At 39.7% G+C, this 26,631-nt stretch overlaps 1 protein-coding gene across 2 annotated transcripts; it reads left to right on the forward strand.

Moving 5' to 3' along the window:
- The first annotated feature begins 1,309 nt into the window (after positions 1-1,309).
- Positions 1,310-26,590, forward strand: hbs1l (HBS1-like translational GTPase). Of its 2 annotated transcripts, XM_084952764.1 has the most exons (18): positions 1,331-1,603; positions 2,246-2,314; positions 2,539-2,670; positions 2,865-3,116; positions 14,548-14,656; positions 14,883-15,088; positions 15,916-16,081; positions 16,837-16,954; positions 19,095-19,241; positions 20,245-20,319; positions 20,428-20,545; positions 22,099-22,167; positions 22,284-22,388; positions 22,874-22,964; positions 23,196-23,304; positions 23,453-23,553; positions 25,316-25,460; positions 25,548-26,590. In XM_084952764.1, exons 1-18 carry the CDS (start codon positions 1,561-1,563, stop codon positions 25,557-25,559), a joined length of 2,067 nt encoding a protein of 688 aa, XP_084808890.1. In that variant the 5' UTR covers positions 1,331-1,560; the 3' UTR covers positions 25,560-26,590. The 2 variants fall into 2 exon arrangements, with proteins under 2 accessions (XP_084808891.1, XP_084808890.1); XM_084952765.1 differs by lacking the exons at positions 14,548-14,656; positions 14,883-15,088; positions 15,916-16,081; ... (9 more) ...; positions 25,316-25,460; positions 25,548-26,590 and adding an exon at positions 3,588-6,089 and having other exon boundaries at positions 1,310-1,603.
- The last annotated feature ends 41 nt before the right edge of the window (positions 26,591-26,631 follow it).

Raw genomic sequence — 26,631 nt, forward strand, 5'->3', positions numbered from 1 at the left:
GTGTTGCCTCAGAAATTGAAGATCAAATGATCGAACTCTTTCCTCTCATAAAGATGACATTCGACAACCTCCCCCTGTAGCCTTAATGATGAGTTTTGACACCTCAATGAATCATTAAAGATGTGGCTGGACAACAATTAGAATTTTTTTTTTTTTTTTTTTTTCAAACGTAGCCCTAGTAAGCTGTAAAAGCAGAGATCACGTTCACTAGCTTGTGATGCACACCCAGGCATAATACTCTGAAAACAGGTTACAATTATGTTCAGAAAGAGAAAAAAGGGTTACCCCCTCGTAAACATCCAAGCGGGAAACAGTTAAAATGAAAAAGACTAAAACACTGCAAATCAGAACATTATTTATCATTTTGTCAGGCCTTTTTCACAGTTAAAGGTCCACAGATCTTTAAGGCCGTGTAACTACAAATAAAAATATTTGCTTTTGCTGTTACAGGAAAACTTAGCCAGGTCAGTTATTACTGATATGAGTCACATAGACACTCCCCCACTTCTTTGTTTTGGTCTGATTTTCTTCACCTATTTGCTTCTATCTTTCTATGACAGTGTCCTACCAAAATGGAAAACTTCACTCTGCTTCAGTGCAGCAAATATTTACAAGTGTTGTTCCTGTTAAACATAAAAATATATAATTCAAGCACAGCCTGAGAAACCACAGGTCAGCGAGCATCACCACATGTGAGGCCCAGCTCTGCAAATTTTTTTCTTCTTTCTTTTTTTCAGCCATTGCTATAGGTGCCTGATGCCTGGTGGCAAAAAGACTATAGGGCTTAAAGGAAATGCTGCATCCCCCACCCTCTTCACACCATGGACACTTAACACCTGAGAAAATCTAACACTTTACAGACTGTATTTCATACCACCTCACACCTCTCTTATTTTCCTGTGATACTCTTATCTCCGTCAGACAGAGTCCTCTCCCAGCCATTCACTTTGTTTTAAAGAGTAATTTTATTATAACTTTTCCATTTTATGGGTTGTTTTCTCTTTCTTTGCGACATAATTTATTTTCTTTCTCTGTTGTGGTTTGTGTTATTTGTTATTATTTACTGTTAAACTCGACGTGTAGTGCAATGTTTCTTTTTTTATATGGGGTGCAACTTATATTACTATTTTAGGCTTGCAGAACTTTACTCTGACGGATGCACATAGTTGTAGCTGTAAATAAATCCAGTGTAATATAGGTCTGACAGCGTAAACGTTTTGAAACCCGTTGAGATCTTATGCCAACTACAAACGGAAGTTACGTCAGCGAAGAAAAAAACTTTTTATTATTATTATTATTTATTTTACTTTAATTATGCAGAAACTCGGCGTCGATGAAATGACGTAATTACAACAAATACGTTTGTTTGTTTGTTTTTATTTTTTTTGTGTGTTGTGGTTACATTTATGTATTTGCGTGACTGTCGAATCTATTGTGACCTGCCTGCTAAGGTAGGCTAGCTTCACACAGCAGCAACTGCAGGAGCTTCGCTGGGCAGTGGACACATGTCCGTGAACCGAATAACATAACAGTGGCGCCGAGAGAGGAGGCATAATCAACATGTCTCGTCATAGAAATGTTCGAGGTTACAACTACGATGAAGGTAGATGGCAAAAACGGTTCTCATTTAAATGCCGCGGCAAGGCCTCAAAGAGCTAAACCAGTTAGCTGTTTACAGCTAAGCTAAAGTTTACAGTTACTCAGTAGCTGTAGCGGCTAATGCTAGCTCGTTTAACTGGCAAGATCCCACTGCTGTCGTGTCACTTGGCACCTAGCGTATGGTAAATTGTCCCATAACGACAGTAATTACTAATACCCACGCAAACCCAAGATTTTGGATTAATGTTATAGTGAAAAAATTTGATGTGAGGTGTGTGTAACTACTAAATTTACTAATGTTTACTCAGGTTATTGCTAGCTACTTGCCTAGCTTGCTAACTATCCAGTGTTTTGTTTGTGTCAATAACACCAGATTCCTTACTTGCTCTTCTTTACATTCAAATCTCCCAATGTTGTTAATTTGCGGAATATCTCTGTAAATAAAGCTTAGAGTTAAGCGATTAGAGGAAAATCTCCAGGTTTCTAGTGTGCAGTGGCATTCATAAAGTTGCTGACAAAGCAAAGTCACAGCTGGCATAAAGGGACTTTACTGCAATTGTGTATACGACTGTTTGTGTGAGGCACAACAAAATGAGCAAAGGTATCCATCTAAGTGTTGGTCTTTTTTTCTTCTTCTTTTTTTCAGACTTTGAAGATGATGACATGTATGGACAGTCTGTGGAGGATGACTACTGTTGCATTTCACCAGCAACAGGTTGGTTACCATTGATGCATAGTGAAGATGGAGCAGACTAATTTGAATCTGTCTGAAGTTAAGCATACACTGCATTTTCAAATAAATAACTTTTTTTCATTACACTCATTGATAACAATAGTTTCTTGCATTTCCAGTTTAAGTTTGAAAATATGCAACATTAAGTAGACATATATGATAACGTATAATCTACTATTAAAATGAAATGGTTTTGGCTTATCTAGCAAATCAGTTCATCTACTCACGTCAAGAAAGACATGCACCAAGGGAAGAGCCTTTAGAGGAGGAAGAATTTGAAGATGAGGCTGTCCCTGTGTCCCCTACTGTCAACCAGAATCTCAACCCTCTTGATCAAGGTAGTATTTTTGAGCACACAACTGCGGCTCAGAATATAAACATTTCTCAACTTGTTTTTTGTGTTTTTACAATTAAAGGTTCCATGCACCAGTTCATTTTGTCCTTTAAACTTTTGATGTCTTTTTTTAAATTTGTGCTTTTTGTATGGATCACAAATCTATTGTGTGTGTCCAACATTTGCTGTACTCTTTAGCCAAGCTGTATTCCTGTCTGGACCACATGCGGACTGTGCTGGGAGATGCAGTGCCGGACTCAGTCCTGACCCAGGCAGCCATAAAATGTGGATTTGACCCACAGAGGGCACTGGACGCAGTACTGTCTGAAGACACTAAAACCGCTCCAGTTACCAGAAGTACAGCTGAAGAGACTGGTACAGTAGAGCGAGCTAACCAGGACAAAGCGCCGCAACCACAAAGAACCAAACAAGAGGCTGTGGCTGACAAAGGTACACCTTGAGTGGGTCAAAATAAAATTGTTTCACTGATTAAGAACTATTACCCCTGAGTGATTCAGTGTAGTAACACACCGGGAGGACGTTAATTTGTGGCATTTAAAGGGTTGTATAACAGATTTGGGTTTTCTGTGGAGTTTCATAGCTATGAAAACATTTTTCTGTATAGGTGGGTGTTCCAAGATAAGTATTTCCCATTTCCTCCTCAAACGCAGTCAACATAGGTCACTGCTGCTAGTACTTCTATATAAATATGTGTCATTATTGGGTGTGTGGAAGCCTAACAGCCAGTAGTGTTCTTTGTTGATTTCACACAAATTTGTATAGTGATACAAATGTTTAACAAAGTGCCTCCTTTCTGTCTTTTTTTTTCTCTTTTTTTACTACATGATTGATTTGACTTCTGCTCTGTGGTCCCCCTCACCCCTCCTCTTCGACAACTGCACTTGGCTTTTGTAAGGTAAGGAGCCTGCTTGTCTGCTTCTCACACAGACATGACATCCAAGGCACATGAAGCCAACACACATGGGCACAAACATGCACATCCACATGTACCCGAACTGAAAGCATCCAGCTTATCTCAACCAAATGCCGGCAGCTGTGAAAAGCAGGATTTTAGCCTTAAAAACATTAGCCCAGGTGTTAGCAGTGGTGGTAGTCTGGCACAGCTCATCTCCGAGCACGAGCAAAAGAATAAGGGGTCAGTAGTAGCTGACGCAAGGCAGGGCTTGGACGTTTCCTCATTCAACAAAGGACTAAATGCAACAACAACAGCATCCATTATGTCTAGTCAGAGTAGTATTTCACTGGGAGCTTTGGCATCTTTAAAGACGTTATCAGCATCACCGGCCTCTCCTCCCTCCATCCTTTCAGTTTCACTCAGTAGTCTATCGCTAAACAACCCCAAGACAGCAGCTGCAGGCTCTTCTATGGCTGCTCCTCCTGGATTTGGGAGTCTCAGCTCTGTTGTGCAGAAAAATCAGCAGTCTGTTGGGGTTGGAGGCAAAGCCATGCTGGGTGGTTCAAAGGGTAGCCCGACATTGGCCGATTTAATCCAGGAGCACTCAAATCGAAGCCCAGCTTTCAGTAACTCTCTCCTTACTCCTCAAAGCAGCATACCATCTGCAATGTTTCAGGGAATGGCTGCACCAGCACAAACACTATCCCTGTGCGAACTTGCTTCCCAGCACCAAAACAGAAAGAGTTCCCCTCAATCACAAAGCACTGAAAGACTAGCGAATGCTCTCTCCTCATCAAAAATAACTAGCATCACTCCCCCATGTCTGGCTGGCACCGTCTCATTGTCCCAGCTTGCCTTGCAGCATTACAGCAACAGTTTCTCAACTTCCCCCAAGCCTTTCAGCTCTGAATCTCCAGAAAATGCACTGAAGCAACCACCTGGTCTCTCTGAGCAGCTCTCTTTGTCACATATGGCGTCTGAACACAAAAGCAAAACCTCAACCACCTCAAATGGGTCACAGTGCTCCCTCACGTCGCTCTTTTCACCAGCAAAACCAGAGAAGACTGGCATGTCAGAAGAGAGTGCTACAGAGGGTGGTGCCAAGTGTGAACTCGACCACAGACCATACCACCAAATCTTCAGACAACCTAAACCAGGTCACACTATTGATCTGACTTCACTGATGGCCCAGTCACATGGAGAAGGTCTCCATCAGCTTGAAAATGACCTCCCATCACCCATGTCTCCAGCTGCTTTTGCATTGGGGTTGGATGTTTCCGTTTTTGCAAAACCATCAGTGTTTGCGATTACTCTGTCTGTTCAGACTAGCAGAAGACAAAAGAGGATGAAAAATGTACTGAAGGGAAAAATAAAAGGTCAGAGGAGAGGAAGTTATTACAAGGCCTTCCTCTCTCAGTCGCAGGAGAAATCCAAACAGCAGCTTCCCACACTTTTGCCGATTGTACCTTTCCGCTTCGACACCCCTTCGCCTGATGACATCGTCCGTGCTAATCAGCGGAAAGCTTTCACCAGGTAGCCACAAGGAAAGCGCTTAATTCAGTTGCATCTACCTTGGTGCTAACTTGACTTGCTTTGAATGAGAACCCCACTTCTATCTGGGCCCTTTTGCTCTTATCACTGAACTAAACCCAGAGATGCAGCACTCAGGGTTGCAAGTCTGCACTCATTTATGGGGAGTAAAGGAACTTTTGGGTCCAACAAAATGACATGCTGACTCTGATCACTGGTTAAAAAAATCATAGAAAGAAGATTATTCAAGCATTTATGTATTTTTTTTTAAGTGAACACATACAGAACAAAGAGAAATGAACTCACTCTGGCAGCTTAACAATAATCTTAGCTAACCCAAGCAAACCTTCAAAGAACAATTTAAGTATTTTAGGAACTTTTAGAAAGATCTTTGTTTCTTATTGCTGTAGTTAGCTTTCTCTCCTTCATTTTAAATGTAGTCTTATTTTTGTATTCTTCGAAGGCCAATGGCTTTTTAATTTTTTTATGATCACAGCAAAGAGAAAGTTCATGTATACTCTAGATGTGACTTTTTTCTGAGCTGCATGAACCCTCAAAAGACAAAAGAGGTTGACTTTGTTTGCAGGTGTGCTGCAGCTATTGGAATATGGATCAGTTAACCATTGTACTGGTTTACTGCTGCCTGTGTTTGAGATCATGGGTTTGACTTTTTGGTTTAGAGGACACCTGGAGATTTTCCCATGAGGGAAGAGGAACACATACGCATATGCGTACAGACACACAAACGAATACACAAAGACAAGCAAAATCTTTCAACTGTTAAATATTGAAAAACTGAGGTTTTTTGCATGAAAGCACTATATACTTTTACTGAATTAGTCAAAGTGAATGCCTTCATATTGTAGTAAAAGATTTTAATTTCGTTTTGTATACATGGGTTTAATTTACACTGGGTGTGTCTTCGCACACTGCCAAAGGTTAATTTGTCTGTTTCGAAATAAAGATGATTGAATTTATGTGCTCTGAGTGAACCTCTGTCTAGTCTTCTCCTTCAGTTTTTGCGAATGTGCGTGTGTTAAACACGTTTTTTGGCTTGTTGTAAGGAACTAATCCTACCTAATGAATTAAAAGTGCTCTATTTTAATGTATAATTGTATAGTAAAGTGCCAGTACAGGACAATAAACAGTTGGTCATAGTGGTATCTTTACCAGTTAACAGAGCATTTGCCTGTTTTTAAAGAGACATTTTTATAAAGAAAACATTATTTATCTGCAGTAAAGCTTCCATTTTTAAACGGTTATGCTAAAGTGTCTTGAGGCATTTCTGGTTTTGACACTCTTGTTTTTTACTCATTCATTGTTGTTTTAAGTGTGGGAATTCATGTTGGTAGAAGGGAGTAAACGTCATGCAGGTGCAGAGAGTAAACTGGACCCCCGGGGTGTCTTCCAGAAAGGAGAGCCTGAGGGAGATGATAAATGATAAAGGACAGTTAGTGTTAACAATAGCAAGATAAACATTAGAGGTGAAACAGGTTTTTCAGTGTACAAAGCTTGCAGTCCTTGGAAAATGGTGTTTGGAAATAATTAGATGCCCTGGATGTGTTGTGGTCTGTTTTGTGTGAAAATGTGCAGGTCCAGAGTGTTTTATAGTGTTTTTTTTTTTCTTCAGGGAATCAAGAAATGAACAAGTTGTTATTAGCAAGTGGTTTTGTCCAGCAGCTATTTGTCCTTTTTTCTCAAGGGGAGCCGCCGTGTGGGTTTGTGCAGGAAGCTGCACTCTTGGAGAAAATGTCAAGCCAAGCACATGTCGACTCTGCACAGCAGCCGATAGACTGCTGTGCCTCTTATACACCACCTACGTAGGAAAATCTGATCAAGCCTCTCAACTTTCACAGCTTTCACAAAGGCTGTGACAGATCAAATCCTCTTTGTGTCTTTACAGGCTCTGCATTTTTTGCAAGGCATACATGTTGCACAAACTATGATTGGTTTTGAAGTGGTGCCAACTCTGGAAAATACTATTGTTCTAACAAGTGGTCAAAAATAAGCAGATGCACTTGGACTTACATGCGTCAGTATTATGTCTTTTTTGTGGTGTGTGTTCTGTTAAAGGGCAAAATGGAAAATTTTGCATTCAGAACATTTGACCTCGGTGCTGTGGTTGAATGCAAGACAAATCCTAAATGTCTTTTTTTTTTTTTTTTTTTTTTTTAAAAAAAAAACACGCAGCTGGCATGCACAGTAGTTCCTCAAATTTGTTAACAGCTACACTTTCCCAGGAGTTAACATGCTAGTCCGACTACTTCCTAATACCAATCGTGCAAATATATATACTGTACTAAGTAAACATGTTACACATTTAAACAACCACATATTACTTATAAATAAAGAAATCTTTGTTAGGAATATTTGACTTACAAATCAAGGAATCTCTCTGTTCAGTATTTACTATGCAATCATTGTCACAAAATGCGATTTTGAATATGAAATTGTTTGGGTGAGTGGTTCTCATACTTTGCCTGAAAGCTGTTTAGCGGTTTCCAGTAGCTGAAAATCTTTGGAGGCACTCACTAGCTCTTTTTCTGTCCCAAATATCAGCTACTAATATGAGCTGAGACAGTAAATATAACTCTATTTTAAAGTTTTGTCAGGGTCCAGGCTGTGGTAAGATTTTATAATTAGATTTTATTTGTGTCAGGTGGAGGCCTGTGTGTATGCAGGCACGTGCAACGAACAACCTAATTGCTTGTGGTCCTGTGTGTTGTTTCCCCCCCCCCCCCCCCCCCCCCAAGCAGTGGAGTTGCTGTCCAGGTAACAGAGTACTCCTCGATGCATGGGCCCATATCACCAAGCCTTAGGCTACATCATTTTCTGATGTGCACATCCCAGAATTGTAACAGTAGACTTGACACAGACCTCAATAACTGTGATAGGTCTGTGTGGTAATAATGTATGTTGCAAACCTAGTAAGTGGATTAGTAAGATTATAGCTCTGTAAAACTCGATATAATAGGCTGTAATTATATCTCACTTCCTTATTTTGCTAATTTACAATTCTGCCAGTGTAAACAGTGTAAACATATAGTTTTTTTAATTATACATGCGTAGACTCTGGTGCGTCTTTAGTCTTTCTATCTTCCTGCATTTCAGTAAATGTATCTTGATCACGATTTGATTTTTTCAAGTTTGGTATTGACAGCTCAGTTTGACTCATGATGGCAGAGCAATGCAGACATACTAACTAGGGCTGTGCCATGTGGTATTGTATTGTAATACAAGTATAATAGTAATTTATTTTTAAATTTAATGCCAGGCGTTTATTTTTCTTATTGCATCCAACCAGGGGACAAACTCGGGTATTTCTTAGAGCCACATGTGAGCTTTCGATTGAATATTTGAAAAGGAGCTGCTTCAACAACCCTCTAACAAAGAAGAGGGTTGTTGAGAAAGAAAGAAAACTGAAAGAAAACTATTCCAGCTAAAGGTGGAAGCAACAAATAAATGTGTTTCACCACTTGAGGCAGAAACAACCCGTCAAGTACAAGAAAGTTCTACAAAGGAACAGATGCTAGCAGGGATGATCGTCCCAAATGTCAGCAAATGACTCCACCAAAAACTGCCTGAACACTTGCTAATTATGCTCCATACGACAGTAAGAGCAAACGGTGGATGGAAATTACTGATGTGGTTACACAGTGGAAAAGCAGGGCTTTAGGCAACTGGTTTAAAAGCTCAAACTGGGATACAACATCCCATGTAGAAAATATGGTTGAATTTGTTTGTGTAACAGTGCTGTGCAGCTCTTGCAGTGTGAGTTATTGTTAAAGTGTTAAGTGGTTATTTTCTACTTAAATGGTCCAAGGAAAAACCTGATAGGCTAGTTTTCTGCTTACAGTTGACTTATGCTGTGCCACTACAATTCTGTAATATCGTGATATAATTTTGAGACTATAACGTCCACCCCTAATACTAACATGTCAGTATAAATCCAACAGCATTGCCTGCTATGGCCAGGCTTCAGTGCAATACATGGGATTGGACAGACTGTAGTATGCCTGGGCGACCTGCCTGGACATATCATTTTCCCAGACATATATTGGTAACATGCCCAAGCAACGCACCCAAGAAATCCATGCTATGTGTTGGGGGAAAAATTGGATAAAATGCCTTTCAGTGAAACAAACAGCAGCAGGGAAGTTTTTAGTCCCATCTAACTGCAGTTACTGTCAAACTACATGACCAAGTGCTTCTTTTCAAGTTTTGATCTCATTTAGTTATTGCAGTTATTGTTTGCAGATGGGGAGTGTCATATAATAAATCCTTAACCCACTAATTGCCTTGCTTTAGCAGAATGCTACTTTTTATGCCAAAGTCTGCTTAGCTGCATGCTTGTTTTCCATTCAGACATGCTCTAAATTTGCAAAAATTGGGATAAAATGTGGAAAATTTATGTCTAGAAGAAGGTGTGTATTAATAATATAGCTGTTAGGCTCTTTCTATGGCAGAAAAGATTATAGTCGCCCCTGCTGTTGTTGTTGTTGGGTTTTTTTTTCATGTTGGCAAAACAGTTCAGCCTTAAATTGTGTGCAAGCCCTTGCATATTATTCAGAACATACACTTCTGTTTAACTGCTCATTAATACAAATATGTAATCAGGCAAACACATGTCATCAACTCAATGCATTTAGGTATGTAAACATGGTTAAGACAATGTACTGAATTTCAAACTGAGCATGAGCAACTTGAAATAATCTCAGACTGGTTTCTTGAACATCAGTTTTATTTTAGCTCTAGTGGCCTCCGCAGTCAACAGATCTCACTCCAGTAGAGCACCTTTGGGATGTGGTGGATCGGGACATTCTCATCAAGGATGTTGGGATGTGGATTCAACAAATCTGCTGCAACTGTGTCACGCAAGCGCCTCAATATGGACCAACATCTCTGAGGAATGTTTCCAGCACCATGTTGAATCTATGCCATTGAGAATTAAGTCAGTTCTGAAGAAAAAAGTGGGTCCAAACCAGGGTTAGCAAGGTGTACCTTGTAATAAAGTGTTGTTAAAACCATATTTAAGCAGCTTGTTATAAATGGTAAATTCAGATTTCTAGGCTCTCCCAATCACTATCAACTTTTGCTAAGCTAAGACTTCAGTAGTTTTATTCTTAAAGCATTACATGTAGTGTATGACCCTTTGACCTTTTTTCGGTGGGAGGGTTGTTAAGTTGCGGTTTTGGGATAACTTAACAAATGTGCATGAAAAAAGAGTCACAGTTTCTTAAAGTAGTTAAGATTTGAAATGTTTCTCCAACTAGTTTTATATGAAACACTGTGTAGCAGAAAAATAAGTCATCCAGTGGCAATTACTCTATAATGTAAAAGTGCAGAAAAAGGTCCCGTATGCATGAGCAACATACAGATGACAGAGATCTTAATGTGTGAATATAATTATGACTCAAAATGTAGGTTTGAACAGGAATAAGGTAAAAGCTCATGTACAGTAACCCTTGAGAATGTGAGTACTTGAGTCCAGCCACAGTACAGTGTGCCATTTCAAAACCTCACTATCGTTACTATCATTACCCTGCTTGATGCATGGTGCTGTTAAAGTTGGCATAGAGACTTGTTTATTTTTCCATGCGGGTCTTTTGGCGTTCTTTCTGCAGAAGGGGCAGATGTGCAGTCATGTCCGTCATTAAAGTTCACTTCTAGATTCCTCAAACAAGAAAGCACTGAACAACAATGTCACTTAAAATAGATTGACATAGTTATTTATTTCTCTTTTTTTAGACAACAGTGTAAACCACAGTGTACATTAAAGTTGTAGGTTGTCGTGCTGTAGGTCAGAGACATTAGTCTCTTTATAGACCTGTTTTGAACTATAAAAACACATTAGGTGAGAATTTCAAGTAGCTTCTGTGACTAAAGGTTAACTGCTGAGTAGGTGGAAGTCACAGATGCAGATATATATTTTATGAAATCTTCAATTGTGGTACTGACACTGTGGGTCTGTATGACTCATCGTGAAAGGGGTCAGATCCTACTCATAGCTTTTGCCTCCACCAGCAGTCTCTTTTTCATTCATGTTTCCATCTATTTTTCAAACATGAATGAAGTTTGACTCCCAGATTGTCTCATTGAGAATAGATCCACAAGTTTAGGGTAGAAGATGGACTAAATTTAAACCGAAGAACCCCATGGATTTTTACTCCAGCCTTTATGGTTGAAATCGTGTAATTAACAATAGATTTAAACTGGTTTACATATATTCTTAATTACTAATTTCCCTTTTTTCATTTTTTGTAACAATACAAATTAGAGATGAAACTGGCGCACATTCAGAAATGTTAGGTGACTCACTTCAAATATTCCCCTATTCCTCCCCACTCCCACCCCTGTCTCTCTTTAGATATTTTGATATAAAGTCGACACACCTTATATGTCTCATAGGCTGTGGCGGCCTCAAGTGGTTGGTGTAGTCTTTGCCCCACCCCTCACCTTTTCTTTTGTCTGCACTGCGTTTCTGTGTTTGGACAGACAAGGGAGGGTTGATTTGCATATCCTGGGTGCACTCCCTTCATTCTGTCATGAATAAGATGACTCACTTACTCATTCAGTCACACTAAGGGTCCCCTATAATAGAGAAATCCTGGATAGAAGGATACCATGTGTTTACTTACCAGTCCAAACAAGGTAAAAGATCCTGCTCTGCGCCTCGGAGCTATATCGCGCCGAATCATCTTTCTCATGTTACCATCCTGTTTGGAAAAGTGTTGCAGTGTTTTGACAAAGCAACATGCACAGTTAATAAGGGGGTTGACATTTGCTTAAGAACTTGAAGGAGTACAGCAGAATGTTTGGTTTTTCTTTTTCTTTTTGAAAAAACAATTTTTTTTAAAAAAGCAAAGAACCTGTCACATACTTTAGAGCATGATGTATTTTTTTAATCACAATGTGTATTGGTAGATTCATTAGTTTCCCAGTTGTCGTATCATTCTTACTTGCTCTAATGAGGCAGTGTTAGCCTTGTTTCCAAAAACAGTTGTGACTCTTATGTGCAACATGAATAAGAATGAAATCAGTTGACCATAATTTGAACTACTGTCAAATCATATTAATCGATTGATTGAATGAAAAATGATCCTGGTCCAGAATCTGTATATACCATTTACAGCTGTGCAGCTAATCCAAATGCACAAACCCACCCCGTCTCTGTACCATCATGGTTGCTGGCCTGTTTTTTTTATATACAGACAGACTGTCAGTGGCTGTCTGTCAAGGACCCTGTCTCGGGGCCTGAAGCTCAGTATTGGTATTTGTAGATTTTACATTGTCCTCAGTACTAGGTATTCTGCATATAGACAGCAATAACATTGGGTAGGTGTACAATTTATAAAGCACCCCTGCACTACAATGCCACGCCCTTTATTGCTTAAAGATCACAGCTATAAGGTTTACGGCCTTGCATATAGAGATTCCTCTATATTTTTGATTTTATACACCAAAGAAAATGATATATAGTTTTATTTTGCACTGCTATCTCAACTATTTTGCTAACATTCATATTTTAAAAGGCAATAACATTTCCCAATTTGACCCTTAATGTTTTATCTTTGTACTAATTTCAATTAATATGTAGGTTTTTGGGTGATTTGCAATTGACTGGATTTTACAGAGGGCTCCAACTCCTTTAGATACAGAATTGTAAGTGATTTTCAAGTTTTCAAGTGGCCTGATGCCCTGTTGACACAGGTGGTAGAAACCTCTGTGTCGCTGAACAAGGACCAGAAAAGCCCCCAGCTGCACGAAGAACCAAAATTCCCCAGAGAGTACTTTTTCCATCTCATGTTGCTGCTTACTGCAGGACAGGTGAAACTGAAACAGTAGATTTCATATGACGGTGGTGTTTTTAAAATTGCTGTAATTTAATCGCAGCGGTGGTACTTTTTCGAACCTTTTTCTTTTGTCGATTAGATTTACCTGTCATTTCTTAAGTGTAGTTTTTATTTCAGTTGTTGCAAGCTCTGCTTTGGTTGTCCCCTTTTTCCACATTTAAGTAGATATGGATAAGTGTGTGGGAATCAACAGTATGCAAATGCCATTAACTTAAAAAGCCTCACTAGAGTGTGGTGAGCTGACTTGTGTCGCAATGTTTCTGAGTGAAAGGGACTTTTTCTCTAATGCAGAGCAAGTCATTCAGAGAGTGTTTGGTTAGAGAAAGTCCATTAATATTCTGTTGAATCGCACCTCTTTCCTCTCATTTTCCCTCAGGGTATTTTTTATGATGAATAAAAGGTTTAAACATGCAAGGATTGACAGAGTTGTAATGTTTTCATAAAATTCATGCTAAACAAAAGCTAGAAGATGAAGGTATATCCACTGTTTTATCACTCCAACACATAGAAATGCTGAAGGAATGCAGTGGGGGGTTGTGTGGGAGTTTATCCTATTTTGATACAACAAGGAAAGGAACATAAAATAAAGACTAATAGAAGTGGCAGTTTATTAGCTCTTAGGCCCTTTTCACCTTGTAGCAGTTCAGGCTTTCTGTTGTGCATATATGGACATATTTTTTTAATCAGTCGTGTGTGCGTGTGTGATAATGGATGCATTCGCTTTCAGTGCTGCACTTGCTGAGGTGACACCTTTTCAAAAGATTCATTCTGCGAAATGCTGTGTCACACTGATCTATTTACGTGGAGACGGGAGGCAACGGCCACTTCTGAAATTAACCCTTTCTGAACCAGGATGTCACTGCCGCGCACAGACGCACAGTGTGTGCAGTAGGCTTGGCTGTGCAGCCCAGTCTAAATGAATCAGAAACGGGTTGATATGACTGGGACCGGTGGCCATTTGGGACTGGGATGACAAAGCAGTGACCTCAACAAGTCTCACTGCTGCATAATATGAACTAGCAATCAGATAGATATGAGGCTCAAAGTGCAACTTATTGCAATCTGCACTCTTACTGCTCTCAAGAATATGCCAACGTGCAACTATAACCAGTAAAATAGTCATTACCTGAATCTGTTGGACATCACTGATGTGTGCATGGTTGTTGTGAGTGTTGTAAAACATTATATTCAACCAACTTAAAGGAGTCCAGACGCTTTTCTTTGCAATCTCCTTTGACTACGATGACCTGGATGACTGAGAACCTTCACAGACAAAACATTATCTACTTAATAACACAATAAATATTGACATTATTTCTCTGGACTGGTTAGACACATTGTGAATCTGAGGTTTGAAGCTGCTCCACTCACTTACTCTGATAATTGTTGAAAGATTGAATCTTAATGTCTTTTAGTTTAGCTAATATTTCTATATTAACCTTGATCTTAGTGCATGCCCAGAAAAGTCTAGATGTAAGCGACCACAGTGGAAAAAAAACAAACGGAAAAACTTTTTCTCCTTGGAGAAAGTGTGAGTCATGGAGGCCTTTGTTTGCCTTTTTGTGTCTCTTATTTTTCTCAGCTAAAAGCAGAGATGCTTCTCACAATAAACTGGACTCTGAAGTTTTACCAAAAGTGGCCCGCATGACTGTCTCTGGAAAGAAGCAGACTATGGGTTTTGATGTTCCAAGGTAACTTAACCCTTCCCCTGTTGTCATGTTCAGATTGTTCTCTTAAAACAGTAAAAAAAAAAAAAAAAGTTATTTGACTGTGATTTAAGCCTTTAGCAAAATTGTGGTTTCATTTAAAGCAAAAGCTAAAGACTGATTTGTTTGGTTTGAAGGAGATTAGAGCTTGCGAGACATAATTTTCACTTGTTGCAAAGAAGCGTATTCACACTTCAATTTCTCTTCTCAGCACAGGGGAGAACGGTGTTGTCGTCACAGCTACAGAAGCTGCCTCCAAACGCCCTGAGACTCCATCTAAAGGGTCCAACGGGGACGAGCCCGTGACCGGTCCCACCCCGAGCCGTTCATCTGGGAAGGCACGGCAGGCCATCAATATCAAAGCTGAGCTGGAGAAGAGACAAGGGGGCAAGCCTCTGTTAAATTTGGTAGTTATAGGTAGGCTGAAAATACTAATATTAATGCTCCACCTTTATGAACTATTTTGTGCACCACTCAGTTAAATAGTACTTTAACATTTGGCGCTTTGGGGTATTTTGAATGCATGCAAATCCAAGTTATAAGTTAAAAGAAGAGAAAGATCAGCAGTCACAGTGCTTCGAAATTTGGGAGTATACACAAAAGTATGCTGAGTGGGAGTTCCTTTTTTTTTGTTTTTTTAAATCGGGCACTTCTTGCAGAGTTGGTTTTTCCCCTCATATTCTAGAACCTGTGTTCAGTGCCTTGATATTTCGATTTACAGTTGGGCAGTTAATCATATTGAAGATCTCTTCTTGCTGCCCTTGTTTGGTTGGCTGTGCCTATGTCACCGTTGAATGTAGTAAATGAGTCGAGCTTCAGACCAGCTCAGTTGCTCAATCATTATTTCTCATTCTCAGTTACAGCAGAAAAAGTGACTTGGTAGTTTCAGAAGTGCAGATGATTCTAGTTTCCCACAGCCTATGAAACCTTTCGTTTTACCACGTTTTACCCCAGAACCTTCGATCCTTCTTCCCATTTCTTTCTACCCCCCCTTGCCACTTGTGCAATTCTACTTATTTCCTTCTCCCATCTGTGGCTTCCCTTTGCTGTTTTATCATTTTCAGTTCTCCCACCTGTCTTATCATTCTTAGCACATTCTTCCTCTTTTCCTTATCTGTCTATCCCTCCCTCCATTCCTCGTCAGAGTCCTTTAACACTCCCCGCCCTTAGAGCCTATTTTCTTTTTGAATGACTTTCTTCCTCAACTCGGCGCTATGATTACAGTGCTAGTCCTCTCTCTACAGGTCACGTGGATGCGGGTAAGAGCACACTGATGGGCCACCTGCTATATCTGCTCGGCAATGTCAACAAACGCACCATGCATAAGTACGAGCAGGAGTCGAAAAAGGCAGGAAAAGCCTCCTTCGCCTATGCTTGGGTTCTGGATGAAACGGGCGAGGAGAGAGACAGGTATATATTGACTATGAAAGTGCGCACAAAGTGAAAGCTGCGTGCACAGTTATTACATAATAATCAGCAAATTTATATTTGCAGAGAAAATGTGCATTTATTGTTTTTAAGGACATATTTTTATTACATAACATTATATTTATTACTCAAAAATGTTTGCCTATATATGCATTCCAAGTTGAGGGTAAAATCAGATTTATTAGCTCACAGGCAACTACTATTATGCTAAAAGATGTGAGATTCAACTTGGAATCTTTTTTTGCTCAAGCTTCTTTAGATTAGAAAAGCCTTGTTGAGTTATCGATGCAGTCGGTCAGTCTTGCTCTGGATGGATGAAAAGGGTTAATTTGTTACAAGAAAGCTGTTTTTCCTACGTGACATGGAATTTTTATTTCGTTCAAAAGGCATTTATCATGGAAAAAATAAATAGTGTTAAAAAATCTGTCCCTGCTTGCACTCTGTTGTTATTATCAGAGTGAAACGGAAGCGAAATACGGCAGAAACAGAAAGTGACATGGGTGGGAATCCATATTCAACTTATCACTAAGTTCTGAAGCAGATGCGTAATACTTACGAGCCTCGCCCACCAGACGTGCAGTTACACAGGAAATGACCAGGACTTTAAATCTGGATTCCCTTATAAGGCCTTCCAGACACTTTAGCATGCTATTAACATCTAGAATTTTCTCATATTCAAGTGTATCAAATGGTTAAAAAATAAATTGTTGGCTTTTTCCCCCCTTTTTGTGCTTCAGAGGTGTTACAATGGATGTGGGCATGACAAAGTTTGAGACAAACTCTAAAGTGGTGACACTGATGGATGCACCAGGACACAAAGACTTCATCCCCAACATGATCACAGGAGCTGCACAGGTATAACATGAAAAGCTCTTCAAACAGCCTGATCAGTGCATGTAAATCAAGGCTGTGAGTGAGATGTTGCTAGATGTTGGTGGGCTGCACATTTACAGTTTACGAATGATCGAAATGGACGTGCCTGATGAAATTTAAGTGCTGCAAAAATACAAAATCAGACCTCATAAGAAGAGGTTACAGATAAATATGAATGAGTGTAAGTAATGAAGTTAGAAAGCTACATCTATGTACAGGTTGGTAATCAGAAACTGTGAAAAGTGGCTTGAATGCATCTATAATTTATGAGATGAATAATAAATATAATGTAATAATAATGAAGGGGATACAGTTTGAAAAATACCCATTTCAGTAACCTATGTGCTCAGTAACCTATTTCTGAAAAATAGATTGCTGTTTATCGAATCTTCTGCTGTACTCTACTCAATCCATTGGTTAGCTGCAAATATGACTCAACCATTTAAACAATTCTAACCGATCCTAAAACATTTTTCTGACTTTGAAAACTTCTCGATTAAAATGGCCGCTTTCCCTCCTTCCGCACCCTGACATCTTGAAATAACTTTGGTGGTTTTGGGTGTTGGTATCGCAAGGTGTTTTTGCAGGCATGGGTGTGCTTGTCCGTGTCTGCTTTGGGGAGCTCGTGTAATTTCTCTTTTACCATATGACTGTCCTCACATTTACCTCTTCATGTAGTGACTAAGGAGTTTCTGCTGTAAGCAAATCAAGGTGACGGTGTGTCATGTACTTAGGAGGATATTTTTCAATGTATTTTCTCCAGTAGAACATGAATTTCTAAGTCAAAATGAATAGAAATTTCTATAATGCCACCTGCTTATACTTGTATATAATATAAAAGTATAAAATATTTTGTCATGAAACACATTATGACCAATATCAGTAATAGGGTTTCCCCCGTCAGTCAGCTGATTTAATTATTTTTATTTAATGTGCTTTAGCTATAAATTTGGCTTTCAGGGCATGCTCTCTTTGCGATTTCTTCCTTGTCTGTTCAACTTTTGACTGTTTTTCTTTTTGCATAAGATACTGTGCCATTCTTACTTAGTTTACTAAAGTTTAGAGAAGAGCATCCAGTTGCTGTGACGCATTTGTTCAGTGCAGCATCTTAACGCTGGCTTATACTCGACATGAAATGTCCAAACTGTGATGTAGAACATGGCTTCATTTAATGTTAAAACAAAGATGGTGGTGACACAGGCAGAGGCACGGCTAGAAGATGAGCCAGCAGGCAAAAATCTAAATTTTCACACAGTGTAAGTAACTCAGCACTCACCTATCCCAGTGGTGACATTAAAAGGTTTACACAACATGCATTCATGCAGTTCTCTAAAGTGATTTTCTCAGGAAGTGCATATAAACATCAAGGGTTAAGTCGGTGCACTTTTGCTACTGAATCTTTGATACATCCCTTGATATACATGCTCAAAACTGATTACAGGAAAAAAAATGTGGTGAACAAAAACAAGATTTTGGCTTTAGATTGTGATGCTTGGAGTGGGTGGAAAGCTGATGTAATTGCAGTTTTTCACAGGTTAAATGTGTTTTCCAACACTGAGAAATTTCCTGGGCCTATGTTTTGATGCTGTAAAAATCTCAAAAAAATGCTGAAAGAAAAAATAACAACAGAAAGTAAAAAACGGAAAATTTCATTCTTTGGAAAATATTCATAGCGTGACGATAAAATTTTACATGCGATAATCAAATATTCTAAAAATAATTGTACGAAACCCCCCATCAGTGCTCTGTTCTGTATTGGCTCCCTGCTTCTCACTTTCCGTGTGTGTTTTTTGTGTGTGTGGAAGGGCAGGGAGGGCTCAGAGAAGAGCCATGACTCCAAATATAAATTACTACAAGCAACAACAAAAAGAGCCCCTAAGACTTGAGGGTAGTTTATGCACAATATATAAGCAGGACCTGTTCTGAAAGCATCAGTGCTGCTCATGTGAAAATCTGATAGCATTGCAAATGCTTTCTAAATGTGGAAACATTAGCAGTGGTTTATAAAGTTACAAACAGAATATGTTTTGGAAAATTTACAGTGTGTGGTTTTTATTTTTAAGTCTGCCTCTGCAGAAACGTATGCATCTCAACACCCCTTTGCCTTACTCTCCCTCTCCAGGCTGATGTGGCGGTGCTCGTGGTGGATGCCAGCAGAGGAGAGTTTGAGGCGGGCTTCGAGGCTGGTGGTCAGACCAGAGAGCATGCCTTGCTGGTGCGTTCGCTGGGTGTCACTCAGCTGGCTGTAGCTGTCAACAAGATGGACCAGGTCAGACCTTCTGCACTAAAACGAAGCACTGTGGAGGCATTTTTAAGACCAACTGTTTTTTACAGATGAACAATATGAGTGGCAGTCTGTTTGTTTTAAACAAATAAGCACACAGTCCTGGAGGTATGTTTAACAATTAACGTTGAAAAGAATCTTCAGCTTGTCCACCGTTGGCTGAATCCAGCAAATCCTGCTAAGGTATCTTTTTTCTTTGTTGCAAAAGGTGTGCCCAGAATCTCCCTTTTCTGTTCAAGAACAACATTGTGGAGAAGTTCAGATTATAGGAAACGATAAGGGAAAGAGCAGGCCTGTTGTGTATAGATGGACAAATCAAAGAGTCGATTGGTCAGAATAACTGCAGAAGCACGGCCATCATTGCTGTAGTTACCAGGAAACTCGAAGTCAGTGTCATGACTATAATAATTCTGCAGTTTTGAAGATCAGTGTGAAAGTTGACACTGCACATTTCAGTGCAACTAAAAAATCTAATCTAATCTATCAAGAGAAGGCCTGGTAACAGGCCTCGTAGATTGAAATATGGTGGTGTGATGTTCGGTAAGCATTACATGCAAATATATTTAAAGAAATGTAATATCGGGCATCTGAAGGAATTTTAGAAAAGTGGGTCGATATTTTAGCCTGTCACTGTTGTACTAGTACTGCCCAGCTTCAGCTTCAGGTGGTATATCTACCCTGTGAAACAGCGGGTGTACTTGGTTGACACCATATGCAGGACTGCATAGACAGCACTGCAGTCTAAAAGAAGTTACTCTATTTAAAGTTTTTTTTTAAATTTTTATATATATACACCTTCTGAATGTTGAAGACCTTAACAGGAGAGAATAAGGCCTTAAGAAACTGTGTGTATGTGTGTGAGATTGTGTTTTTGTTTCCTATAATCACTGGCATGTTGGTGACACATTTCCATATCAAAGCAGTGCTGAAGGGGAAACTCTGTTTCTTTGTGTTTTTCCTTTTTCCTGTATGTTCGTTTACACATCAGGTAAACTGGCAACAGGAGCGTTTCCAAGAAATCATCTCGAAACTTGGCCATTTTCTCAAGCAGGCAGGATTCAAGGTGAGCCGGCACGAAGTCTGAGGACATAGCTCTGCATCTGTATAATATTTTGGCTGTGAGTAAATATTTGCTCTCTCTCTTTGATTCCGTGTTTATCTGCTTTTCCAGGAGTCTGATGTTTTCTACATCCCCACCAGCGGCCTGTCAGGAGAAAACCTTGCCACCAGGAGCTCAGTGTCACAGCTCACCTCTTGGTACTCTGGGCCGAGCCTGCTGGAGCAGATTGGTAATACACTGTGGCACGTCTCGAGCTGCCGAAAGCGTTTATTGCCTTTTGACTCAAGCTACATTTTCACTCTCTACTTTTCTAAATGTGTGATCTGACGTGATGAGTCACGAGTTTTGTTTCCTAAGAAGGTTGACTGCACTACCAATGCCCAGCTCTAGTTATAGAGCAGGATTAAATATTTCAAAAGCTTTATTTAAATTGGAACATAAGTCAGTAGACTAAACTCTTGATTTAACTGTCTGTATGTAAATCTAAATATATTGCCGTTTCTGTTAAATCTGTTAAATCCTGGAGTGCCTGTGTGTTTGCAGCACTTATATTTTTGTCAAAAGAAGTTCACCCCTTTGCAGTTCTGCTCTCACTGTTCTTGAAGGTATGCAGAAAGAAGAATTAGTCATATGTAGATCATCAAGTTTGACAGCTTGAAATTCATCTTGCTGTTAACTAATGCAAGGAAAACCCTATAATCACATTAAGAGCTGCAGGTATTTACTGTAAGTTGTTTATTTCCATAGGCCTCAGTCACACAGGTCTATAGAGTGGTCCTGTGAGCCACAGGGAACAATCTGTTTTACCCAACTAGTTGGCCAATAGTTGCTAGAAGTTGCTAGGTGCCTTACTAAAACCCCCTTCTAATTGCTTTGAATGCTTTGATTGCTAAGAGATTGCCATGCTTGCCCATAATTTGCATGGAAGACGCAGACATGACCGCAAGTACTCCCACCTACACCGACTGTGGAGACTGTTTGTCTTTGAATTAAAAGCTGTGCCTTCCTACTGCACTAACTTTTACTTTGACTGTGAATATTTTCTGTTTCTGGTTTTCGTCACTTTTTTAACTTGTATATCACTTGGTGTTTGGTTTGCGAATGGTTGCAGGCAAGTTGACATCTTCCATGCTAACTATAGGCAAGAGTGGCAATCTGCCAGCAGCCGGAGGTAAAGGGTTTATAGTGTAGTGGTGGTTCATTAAACTTAGAAGTGAAAGATCTCTGGTTCAGTCCCAGGAAGGTCAGCTGGTGTGAGCTGAAAGTGTTTCTTTTTTCTTTAAACAAGAAAAATGACTAAATATTTGATTGCATTTATTATATTTAATTATTGAATGACTCAAACTTCCTTTCTTTAGGTTGACATGAGTGTTAAAACACCAGATGGAAAACCTAAGACGCTTCGCAGCATCGAGTTAGGTTTAATAATTTTAGCACTGAATGTGGATAATCTAACCAGCTTTACACGTTGCAGCTGCAGCAGTGTGTTTTTGTGCAACTTTTTTTCTTGAAATGAAAGCTGCAGAATCCATGCATTCTGACTGTAAGCTTGCTGCAATAGATGTGACTTACTTGAAAATGATTCACGCAACACCGCCTGACATGTGAAGTTTAGCTTCCATAGAACTGACATCTATTTCAAAACATTCAACATCCAGTCTCAGTCTGCTTACAGAGAACATGATTCACCGCCAATGGTCACTGGACAGCTCATGTTATTTACCAGCATTTTACCGCTACTCATTGTTTACTTCCTCTTTGTTGTTTTTTTTCCCTCTGAAGATGCTTTCAAGGCCCCTCAGAGGTCTGTAGACAAACCTTTCAGATTGTGCGTCTCCGATGTCTTTAAAGGTAACATTAAATATGGAAATGGGCCCTTGATGTCTATTTTCTTAATGTCTGTTTTCATTTCTCCAATTTGTGTTTGATTGCTGAGATTTTGCTGACGTTGGATTTTCTCTTCCCAGACCAGGGTTCAGGCTTCTGTGTTACAGGAAAGATCGAGGCTGGTTATATTCAAACTGGAGACAAAATACTGGCAATGCCTCCAAATGAAACCTGCACTGTCAAAGGTATGCACTCATGTGCTTTTTTTCCTCCCCTCCCGGTCTTTGTTAAATGAAATGTCATCGGGGTGGGCTGAAAAATAAAATCCTTATACGGCTCGGTTTTTACTATCTGTACTAAAAACTATCAAATGAGACCTCAATTATTTTTTTATCTCAAAGTCTGTTAGTCATGGTTTGACATTAATACAACAAAGCATCACTCAACACCCACTGCACAGGTGGAAAGTTTATTTTTGGCAGCCATACAGTGAATTTCTGTAAACCTGAAGGGAAACAGATTGATAGCATCTCACAAAAACAATAGTTTGATATTAATAAGAAGTAGAAAAACATGCGTACATTATGCAAAATCACAAAGAAAACAAATGTAAGCCTGATGTCTGCTTACATGTGGACCTTTTTTGTGTGCGTCTGCTGGTGTGGATGAGTGGTAAACACTGCCACCTTAAGGCGAGTTGGGGAACAACACTGTGCTCTTTGCACTGCAGGAATTACTCTACACGATGAGGCTCTGGATTGGGCTGCAGCAGGAGACCACGTCAGCCTGACACTCACTGGCATGGACATCATTAAGATCAAGTAAAGAATGAATTGCTAAGGATGTGTTAATATAAAACTGAATGAGTATTTTTAAATATTTATTATCAACGTTAATTTATAATTTATATTTTGCAGTACATATAAGTATTGTTGTCTGGTTTACAGTGTTTTGATTAAATACAGACTTCATTTATTTTGCTTGTAGGGTGGTTTTTGTTTTTTTTATTGTACTTTATTTTTCAAACATATTTTCTAACTGCTTCCTTCCAGTATGGGCTGTGTGTTCTGTGATCCCAAAGAACCTATTCGAGTTTGCACTCGATTCAGAGCTCGAGTCCTCATTTTCAATATCGAGATCCCCATCACACAAGGCTTTCCAGTAAGTGCCAACAAAGCTCTGCTTTTACACACCTAAACAATTCTGCCAAGATTTTAGTGATGACAATTGCATAATTATGTTATGTGAAACGACTCTTTGCACAGTTGTATGTGCTTTAACTTTAGAAATGTGTGCACGCTTGGTGTAGGTACTGTTGCACTACCAGACAGTCAGCGAACCGGCCACCATAAGGAAGTTAATTAGTGTTCTACACAAGAGCAGCGGCGAGGTCCTGAAGAAGAAACCAAAGTGAGTTTGGAAAAGGATTTATCATCATTTTCTATCCAATTATGCACGCCAGCATTTTTGTTTCTGTTTATTGTGTTGTTAGGAGTGTTTTTTATTATTTTCTTTGTTTATGGTAGCGCTGAAGCTTTTCTCTGAACTTGGAAACAATGAATAGCCTTCAAAATAAAATGTTCAAGGTACTGCCTTCCAGCGCCTTAATGTCAATGTGTGGGAAGTGTGGTTAGTTAAGTAGGACATTTCTTTTTCCTAAACAAAACTTTACACGAACAGTAGTTTGGATATTTACTGTAGATGCACATACACTGCTCAAAAAAAAAAAGAAAAAAATCATCACAACATAACACAAAGCATCATTTTTAGCTGCTTTGGCGTAAATGAAAGTGAGAAGTGTTCAACTGGAGCGGAAACGACAAAACAGCCCCCAGAAAGGAGGTTTTGCAGGTGGTGGCCATAGATCATTGCTCTTGCCTGACCCCTCATGACTGATTTTTTTTTTTTCTTTTAGTTGTTCCTCATGCTAGCTCGCCCAGGTTGGCACAGTCTCAGTAGTGTGGAGGAGATGCTAGGCAATGGGCAGTTTTACAAAGAAGGCTGGACAGGCCGTTGAAAGGCCTTAACCCAGCAGAAAGTCTGGTGTGAGGGGGAACAGGAGGAGGAGCGCTGCCAGAGTCCTAAAAAAAACTCATGTGCATTTTTATATCACAGACTCCATGAAGGTGGCATGGAGGGCATCCTGTAGTGGGACCTATGCTCATAGCTCTGTTGCCTCTCCAGTGCACCTGTTGTCATTTTCATTTATGCCAGAGCAGATGGAATTGATGCAAAATGGTTTATGCTTCCTAACATCTGGACGTTGAGTTTTCAGTGCGAGAAACATTTCACCAATCATCCAAGTGACTTCTTTTGTCTCAGCTGACTGCAGGTTTCCCCAACTTTATTAAGTCGACTTGTACCACAAGCCAACACATATAAATCAGTATTTAAGGTTTGATTCTCATCATCCACTGGAGCACAAACTGGGTGTTATAAGGACGCTACTACACAGAGCGAACACAATCCCCAGAGACACTGTGAAAAACGAAGCAGATGAACATCATATCAAAAAGCCCAGAGTAAATGTGGTTATCCCAGCTGGACATTTGACAAAACTGGGAAAGGCTTTCAAATCCCACCACAAGGATCAGGCTCCCAGCTGCAAACAGAGGAATATAGTGTACGCTGTTAACTGCCAGGAGGATTGCTGTGTATATATATCAGGGAAAACGAGTCCTAAGCAGACCAACAGGCCAGTGGACATTGTTTCAATGATGAGCATGTACACATCCTGGACAGGGGGGAACGCTGGTTTGAGCGGGGAGTCAAAGAGGCCATTTACGTGAAAAGGGGCCATCTCTGAATCGAGGAGGCGGCCCAAGGGTACATATTTCACCATCTTACAATGCTGTGATCGCAGCCATTCCCCAACTCTCTGTGAATAATACTGGTGGCTATTGGTCAATGGTCATGACAATTTGCATATTAATGATCATGAAACTGACCTCATGGCCCATTGTTAGTCATTATTAGTCAGTAGTTCTACTTTCAGTCATTATGCAAATATGCTGTTTATGATGTTGGGAAACCTGAAGTCAGCCAAGACTGAAGAAGTCAGTCAGATGAGTGACAAAACATTTCTCCACTGAAAATGCCACCATAAAGTCAAGTTCTTGTTAGAATATTCAAATTCATGTCATGCTGCTTCTTGCGTGTCTCTTCTGTTGAGGTGTTTGAGTAAGGGCATGAATGCCATCGTGGAGATCCAGACCCAGAGGCCCGTGTCATTAGAGCTGTACAAAGACTATAAGGAGCTGGGCCGCTTCATGCTGCGATATGTTGGCTCCACCATCGCCGCGGGGGTTGTCACTGAGGTAATGAGTTGGATCCTGTGGCAAAATAGTCCCACTTCCCCCGTTTAATAAAGTACTCTTACTCCATTTAATTTTTCTTTCCTGCAGATCAAAGAATGAAGACCATTTCCGCCGACACAGAGCCAGCTAGCCTGACCTTGCTCTGGAGACTGCATGCAGCCAGAGACAAAGTGCAATTCAAAGAGATCAAAGAAACGCCGCTCGTGGAGTCAGAGCGTCTTATTCATCCATCCATTTATCCAATCAGTGTAGCAGCTGCTCCACCTGTCTGCCCTGAACATCACTAACTGCACAGATACCAAGTATGTGGCAAGATGTCACAAAATAAACTCCCAATGCATCCGCCAGCTCTCACATGTCAACTCAGTGTTGCTGAGCATCCTCCTCAGTCATACAGGCGCATTACCCAGCTCCTGCTCACTCCACCTTTATCTGTCAGTAAAGCCTGTTGCTCTTAAATTGATTCCACTTGATTAAACCAATGTTTTCTTTAGACTCTGAAAGACCAATCCTACCCTGCTGAGCATCTCACAGTGATGAGTTTAACTGTGTTCTTTTTGAAGGAGCTGTAATAAATCGGATAACACTGACTTTTATTTAAGGAGTGAAAGAACAAGTCCATGTTTTTCCCTCTCTGCTTCTATACATGAGGGGTCAGCACTGGGTTCACACTGCCCCGTTTTCCTTGATTAGGCTTTTCTAATCAAAACTAAAATTAACTATTGTAACTAATGTTACGTTATGTGGGACTCTAAAGGGCAAAATAGTATCTTTTTTTTAAAAACTAGAACTATTTTTTTTTTTATTTTAATTTCAATAACCGAAGGGATGAATTTTAATGCATTCAAATGTTTACTCTGACCAGGGTGGAGTAGTTTAAGAACAAAAAAGTGAAAATTATCATTTCCACTTGGAGAAGGCATTTCTCATTTATGGTGAAACAATAATGGAGTTATTACTGATTTTCTTCTGCAAATCAGCAGAAAGATGTTGTTTGATTTCCCTCTTTATTTCTTTTTCTTTTTTTAAACAAAGGCTCATCTGAGTGCAGTTTGGGGTTCAAAGAGTTGTATCATTTCTGTGCAAAAAAAGAAAGAAGAAAAAATGCAAAATGAACATGACATCAGCAACTTGTGGTTTGAGTTTTGATTTCTGCATCTGAGAAAATCCT

Source organism: Perissodus microlepis, chromosome 15, assembly GCF_051167445.1.
Source record: "Perissodus microlepis isolate ML-2025 ecotype Zambia chromosome 15, ASM5116744v1, whole genome shotgun sequence".
Taxonomy (NCBI): Eukaryota; Metazoa; Chordata; class Actinopteri; order Cichliformes; family Cichlidae; genus Perissodus; species Perissodus microlepis.

Excerpts from the sequence above, each read along its gene's own strand:
- hbs1l (XM_084952764.1), top strand. The coding sequence starts at position 1,561 with ATGTCTCGTCATAGAAATGTTCGAGGTTACAACTACGATGAAG. Across the intron at positions 2,671-2,864 it reads TCTCAACCCTCTTGATCAAG|CCAAGCTGTATTCCTGTCTG; the intron begins GTAGTATTTTTG and ends TGTACTCTTTAG. Across the intron at positions 3,117-14,547 it reads AGAGGCTGTGGCTGACAAAG|CTAAAAGCAGAGATGCTTCT; the intron begins GTACACCTTGAG and ends TATTTTTCTCAG.